Here is a 6,505-nt window from a genome sequence, read left to right on the forward strand (position 1 = left end):
TGCCGGAAGAAAGCGGGGGCTCTGAAATTCCGTCCACCAACGTCCACTGGGCCCCCTGAGCTGGGTGCTGGCCTCCGCACGTCCACGTCCGTTATCTTCCTGAGCCTCGCCGGGTGGGGAGCGGGGATGACCCCGGCTTACGGACGGGGACACGGAAGCCCAGAGGGGCGCAGGGATTTGCCCAAAGCCCGACTGGGCAGGTCGCATGTGCACCGAGATTTTTCTAGTTTCCCAGCTCGTCTTCTTTTCTCTCTGCTGCCTCCCTCGAGGTCGATTTCCCTCCCTTCCCTGCTCACTAGCACCTCATTCTGCTTTACCCACCCGGGGCAGGATAAATACTTCCCTTTTTAACATTTCCCTGATCACACATTTTTCTCCTAAGACTTGGCCTCTCCCTAGCCCCCCTTCTCCGCATTCCTCATTCATAGGTTTCAAAATCTGGGTCCACCCTCCAATGATGAACCTCTCAACTAGCGGTGGACCCTGAAGAGTGAGCTAGGCTGGTTCAGTGAGGCTTGGGGGCTGTAAGCGGGCGACGATCGGGCCCTTGGATTAAAAATTGAGATGGTGTTTCAGTGCGTCCAGATTCAAGAGTCTTGTCGGAAGCTATTCTCTAATCCAACATGCTCTTCCCTGCGGGGCTCGTAGTACACCGGGAAGGTGTCTTGACACCTTCCTGCATGGTTGCCGTGCTGTCATGCCTTCACCGTTTTCCCTCCATTTGCCATTGAGCTTTTCTCATTACCTCTCCAGAATTAAAACTGATAAAATAACAGGTGTAACCACAGGTCCTCCTTTATTCTTTTACTAAGCTATTTCAACAACCTTAATGCTTCCTTTTCCAGAAAGGTTACCTAATTTAGTTATTTTAAGAGTGTACATGGGAAAAAAAAAAGCATCAGTGGAATGCACTTAAAATGGGTAGTACTTTCTTTATCTTGTAAAAATCTTACGTTACTAAATGCAAGTTAGTTCCCTTCCCACAAAAATGGCCTATTCTGTCATTTTTGGTTATTTTGCTGAGTCTCTTCTGTCTCCAACCAGCTCAGTATGTATTATGTAAAATAATACAAGTGTATTATGTAAAACAGGAACAGAAAAATAGAAATTAACTTTGTTAATCATCTGTCGTTTTTGAGGATTTGCAAGTAGTCAATGAGTAACCTCATATCTGTATGCCTTTTATATTTTTTGAAGCTTTTCCATAACTTTTAGTGTATGTCTCGGTGTCAGGATTTATACTATTGTTAGGATATTCTTTTGAGTACACTTCTGAAATAATTTTAATCTAAAATATAGATACAAAATAATTCAGTTAAATTATATTTTAACCAAAAAGAAAATTTCTGTATCAGTTTTAAGTACTATATGAGACTTTCAACATTTAATCTTTTTGCTCACATGATTCATATTGGTAATGATTAGCAGCCTTATATCTTATTTCATTATCTTGGTGAATAGGATTGGATGTGAGAAAAGGCAAAACTCCTGTGAGAAGAGAGCAGAATGAGCAGCGGGATCTATGCTTGAAGTTGAGTCACTTGGAAAAGATCTCTTTGAATGTGGAAGAGGTCTGAGCAGATGAAAATACAATCGGGTAAGCACCAGGGAAGGGCCTTAAATGAGAACGTAGGTGGGGGTAGTGAAATATATGCACTGTGCTGAGAATGTATGCTGATCCTGTTTTCTAATTTTTGAAATTAGAAAACTCATATCATATATTTCGAGAATGTATCTATATGTGTAGGTGTTATGAAAATCTGGAAATTAAATCACTAAGTTACACATTTGTGTAAAGTACTGAAATTATATATCAGGTCCTAGAAAATGCAGGATACCCATTTATCACAAACATGGAGCAGTAGTGTCATTTGAACTGTAAAATTTGTGTGTAGAAAGATAGAGAAATAGTCCAGGGATCTTACAATTAAGGAATACTAATAATTTTGCTTAAGTACAAGCTAATGCAACTTTTATATAGGAGAAATGTCAATCAAATTAATGATAACTCAAGGAGCTGGGCAATAAGACTTCAAAGGTCTGTCTGCTTAGCTCCCTATTCTATTCCCTAGCCCAGTTCTTGGAGATGAAGTTCCAAATTTAACACAAGGGGAATTAAGAAAAATGAGCCCCATTTGTGTAGCTGCTTCTTTCGCTGCATTAAAAAAAGGCTCGAGCCATTGACATAGTTGATAGAAAGTAGGCCTACACTAGCTTTTAGGCAGATAAACAACCACCTTTGTCAAGTACTGCCATTTAATATCAGCGTGCTGAATACCAGTTGAGCTAAATGACTTTTTCTCTGCTGAGCTATTTCGATGTTAATCATTGGTGGTAAATGCCCAGTTGTACTAATATTACAAGTTGTATACTGATATAAAGTTGCATTAATGTTACATGTTGTATACCTGATATAATTCTCAAATGGCTTTTCTGGCCATTTTTGCTACTATTACATTGAAAATGGTAGTACAGTTCACCGTAGCATGAAAGGAAGATACAATATCCTGGCCACACAGTTTAGTTTATTTTGCATGTCATACTGCATGCCTGATGGGCTAATTCACAACCCATCCCTGCTAATTACTTTTTCTATTTAGTTAACTCCTGTTAACCTGTGAAATTGAGCTTTAAAAAAAGCATATTAAATATACACCATGTATTGATTGTTGTTCATTTGCTTACATAAAATACAATGTGAAATTGCTTACATAAATGCAGTCTCCCAAGTCCACAAGTTTTTGACATTTAATAGTTCAAAAAGAACTGGTTGCCACAGAATTTCTGTTTATTTTGCTTCTTTTTAGTAATGTCATGAATAATACATATCAGAATATCACACAATGGCTTATAATAACACTACTTGTTATTTTTCTTTGATACTTAGCTCCTGTTACATTTTAATATTGAAATAGATAAAGCAAAAATACATCATCTTCTGGATTTATATCATGAAAAGAAACATCATTAATAGATGAAATATTAACACTGTTTGGAGGTTGAACTGGTAAATTGGGCTCAGACTTTTATCAAAATATTGGTAACAAACATCAGTTGCTTCCTTTAAATAAAATTTTTTAAAAATATATTTTTATTGATTTCAGAGAGGAAGAGAGGGAGAGATAGAAACATCAATGATAAGAGAGAATTTCTGATCAGCTGCCTCCTGCACATCCTCTGCTGGTAGTCGAGCCTGCAACCCAGGCATGTGCCCTTACTGGGAATCGAACCCTGATCTCCTGGTTCATAGGTTGATGCTCAACCAGTGAGCCACACTGGTCAGGCCATCAATTGCTTTCTGTATCAATTATTTCAACTATTAAAACCACTTGAAGTAGTAACTTTTTTTCCCTCTTATTTAATCAGGAGAGTAAAACTTGTATGATCTGTAATAATAGGCACATAGATTCCTTATAGTATAAAGCAGTGATGGTGAAACTATGACACGCATGTCAGAGGTGACATGCGAACTCACTTTTTTGGTTGATTTTTCTTTGTTAAATGGCATTTAAATATATAAAATAAATATCAAAAATATAAATCTTTGTTTTACTATGGTTGCAAAGATCAAAAAATTTCTATATGTGACACAGCACCAGAGTTAAGTTAGGGTTTTTCAAAATGCTGACATGCCGAGCTCAAAAGGTTCGCCGTCACTGGTATAAAGTCACCACAGTAATCATAAGTTAGTGATGTCTAGGCAAGAGCAGAAGACAAAGAAAAACGTACCAGCCAGTTAAGCCTTTTGTTGCTTAAAGTTTCAGTTAAAAGGAAACAGTATTTATATTATCTTGGGTAAGTGCCCTCAGAAGATTATTAAAAGTACGTTGTTTGGATAGTTTTATCCTGTTCTAATTGGTCATGATTATTTCTGTTAGCTGAAGAAGTCCACATTTATTAAATGTGTCACTTTTTAAAATACAGAAGCACTTAACTCCCTTGGCACATTCAGCTTCACTGTTGACATCTCTTGGATGGAACATAACAGCCAACTGGCATATGGCCTGTTTCCTTCCAGTGTGGGAAAGAAAAAAGGAATTTTGGCAAGAGATACCTAAGGAGAGCCTTTTATAAAGGTTCCCAAAGGGATTTAGAGTCACTGTGAAATAGACATGACCTCAATTTTTTTTTAATCTTATTTTTAAACTGAACACAGAGAAGGGGGAGCTTTTCTTACTGCGTTTCATTGCAACTGTGCTGAAAAGCATTTCTTTTCTTGCATTCGGGGGAGGGTGCAGGGTCCCTATCAGACTGTTGTTCTGATTAATGGAAGAGAGGTAGGCCTGAGAACAACTTCGTGTGCTTTGTTTTTCTAGGAAAATGCAACATGGCAGCAGCAATGGAAACAGAACAGCTGGGTGTTGAGATCTTTGAAACTGCAGAGTGTGAGGAGAATATTGAATCAGGGGATCAGCCTAAATTGGAGCCGTTTTATGTGGAGCGGTATTCCTGGAGTCAGCTTAAAAAGCTGCTTGCTGATACCAGAAAATATCATGGCTACATGATGGCTAAGGCACCACATGATTTTATGTTTGTAAAGAGGAATGATCCAGATGGGCCTCATTCAGACAGGATCTATTACCTTGGTGAGTATGAAGTCAGTTTCTGAGAGGAAATGCTTACTTAATTCAAACTTAGAGGCTAGATGCAATTGGTAAATAAATAAATGCATCAGTGATGGTTCCATTTAAGGGTGGGGTGGGGGTGGACTGGGGGGAGCTTCTTTGGCTCTAGCAGGTTTGGCTCAGTGGTTGGAATGTTGGCCCACAGAGTGAAGGGTCCCAGGTTGGATTCAAGTCAAGGGCACATACCTTGGTTGCAGGTTTGATTCCTAGCCCCAGTGGGGCACGTGCAGGAAGCAACCAATCAATATCTCTCTCTCACATTGATGTTTCTCCTCCTCCCTTCCACTCTCTAAAAATCAATGGAAAACGTATCCTTGCATGAGGATTAACAACAACAAAAAGCTTCTTTGAAGTCTTGGTTTGTCCCATTAACTTTATTTTACCTTCAGGTGACAAATCATGATTGATCATGACCTTATTTTCAAAGTCAAAGTTAAAGATGCCAGAAATTAATTCTTTCTAAAGCTAGATCAAAATGCCTTTCTTTAGTAATGGTCAGATTAGGAATACAAATAGTAAAACCATTCGTTTGTTCCCATTCTCAGTAGCTTCTGCTGTCTTTTTTTTTTTTTTAAACCAAGGCTGGTTTTGATCTCTTCCTATTCACTCCAGATTTAAGGTTTGTCTAAATTAAGTATATTATACCACTGATTAATTTATTACTTATTAAATACTAGAGGCCTGGTGCACAAAAATTTGTGCACTCCGGGGAAGGAGGGGGTCCCTCAGACTGGCCTGTGCCCTCTCGCAGTCTGGGACCCCTCGGGAGATAACGCCCTGCTAGCTTAGGCCTGCTCCCGGGTGGCAGAGGTCAGGCCCAATCCCTAGGTGCAGCCCCTGGTCGGGCTCAGAGCAGGGCTGATTGGGGAGTTGGGGCGCCACCCCCAGTCAGCCACAGAGCAGGGCGAATCGGGAGGTTGCGATGCCACCCTCAGTCACGCTCAGGGTAGGGCCAATTGGGGGGTTGGGGCGCGGCCCCCTGTCACGCTCAAGGCAGGGTCGATGGGCAGGTTGCGGGGCCCCCCCCGTCACGGACAGAGCAGGGCCAATCGGGGTTGGGGCGCTCCCCCCTGTCACGCTGATCCCAGTGCCGGGAGGCCTGGCGGCTCCGCTGATCCCGGCGCTGGGAGGCATATTACCTTTTACTATATAGCGCAGAGGCCTGGAGCACAGGTGGGGGCCGGCTGGGTTGCCCTGAAGGGGGTCCTGGATCAGGGGGGGGGTCCCCACTGGGATGCCTGGCCAGTCTGGGTGAGGGGGGAAGGGCTGTTTTCAGGCTGGGACGGAAGCTCCCAACCGCTCCTTTTTTCTTTTCTTTTTTTTTTAATTCTGGGCCAGCTTTAGCTCTGAGGCTCCAGCTCTGAGCCCTCTGCTGCTGAAAGCAGGTATCTGGTTTGTTTGTGTTCTATAATCGAAACTCTGTATCAACTCCAGGTCTGAGATCCCAGCTCGCCGAAAGCAGGTTTCTGGGGTTTTGTTTAGCTTCTATATTTGTTACAATGTTTCAGACTGCCAGCTCAGAGGGCCAGCAAGGCAGGCGGGGAACGTTGGAGTCCCCCATCACTGAAGCAAGCAAGCCTCATGTTCGCTTTCAGCTGCCTGGCTGCCGGCCGCCATCTTGGCTAGCAGTTAATTTGCATATCTCACTGATTAGCCAATGGGAAGGCTAGGGGTAGTACGCCAATTACCATGTTTCTCTTTTATTAGATAGGATGGATTTATTTATTGTCTAAGCATGTGTACATATGTGCTCTTTTAAAAAATCTTTATTGTTGAAAGTATTACATATGTCCCCTTTTTACCCGCACTGACCCCTTCTAGCCCAACTCCCTGCCCCAGGCCTTCTTCACCCTATTGTCTGTGTTCATGGGTTATGCACA

The 6,505-nt window shown here is 41.7% G+C and overlaps 1 protein-coding gene across 6 annotated transcripts in view; it reads left to right on the plus strand.

Annotated features, from left to right (window-relative positions):
• Positions 1-18: 18 nt before the first annotated feature.
• The window catches only part of DPP8 (dipeptidyl peptidase 8), a 63,831-nt gene continuing 57,344 nt past the window's right edge, over positions 19-6,505 (plus strand). Inside the window, exons 1-4 of one of the 6 annotated variants that reach the window (XM_015568507.1) lie at positions 21-86; positions 1,462-1,597; positions 2,888-3,007; positions 4,317-4,586. In XM_015568507.1, coding sequence (XP_015423993.1) covers positions 4,328-4,586 — 259 coding nt within the window. In that variant the 5' untranslated portion in view covers positions 21-86; positions 1,462-1,597; positions 2,888-3,007; positions 4,317-4,327. The other 5 variants (XM_015568511.1, XM_015568510.1, XM_006770769.2 and 2 more) reach the window with 5 other exon arrangements.

This window comes from Myotis davidii, unplaced genomic scaffold (genome assembly GCF_000327345.1).
Source record: "Myotis davidii unplaced genomic scaffold, ASM32734v1 scaffold461, whole genome shotgun sequence".
In the NCBI taxonomy this organism is placed as follows: Eukaryota; Metazoa; Chordata; class Mammalia; order Chiroptera; family Vespertilionidae; genus Myotis; species Myotis davidii.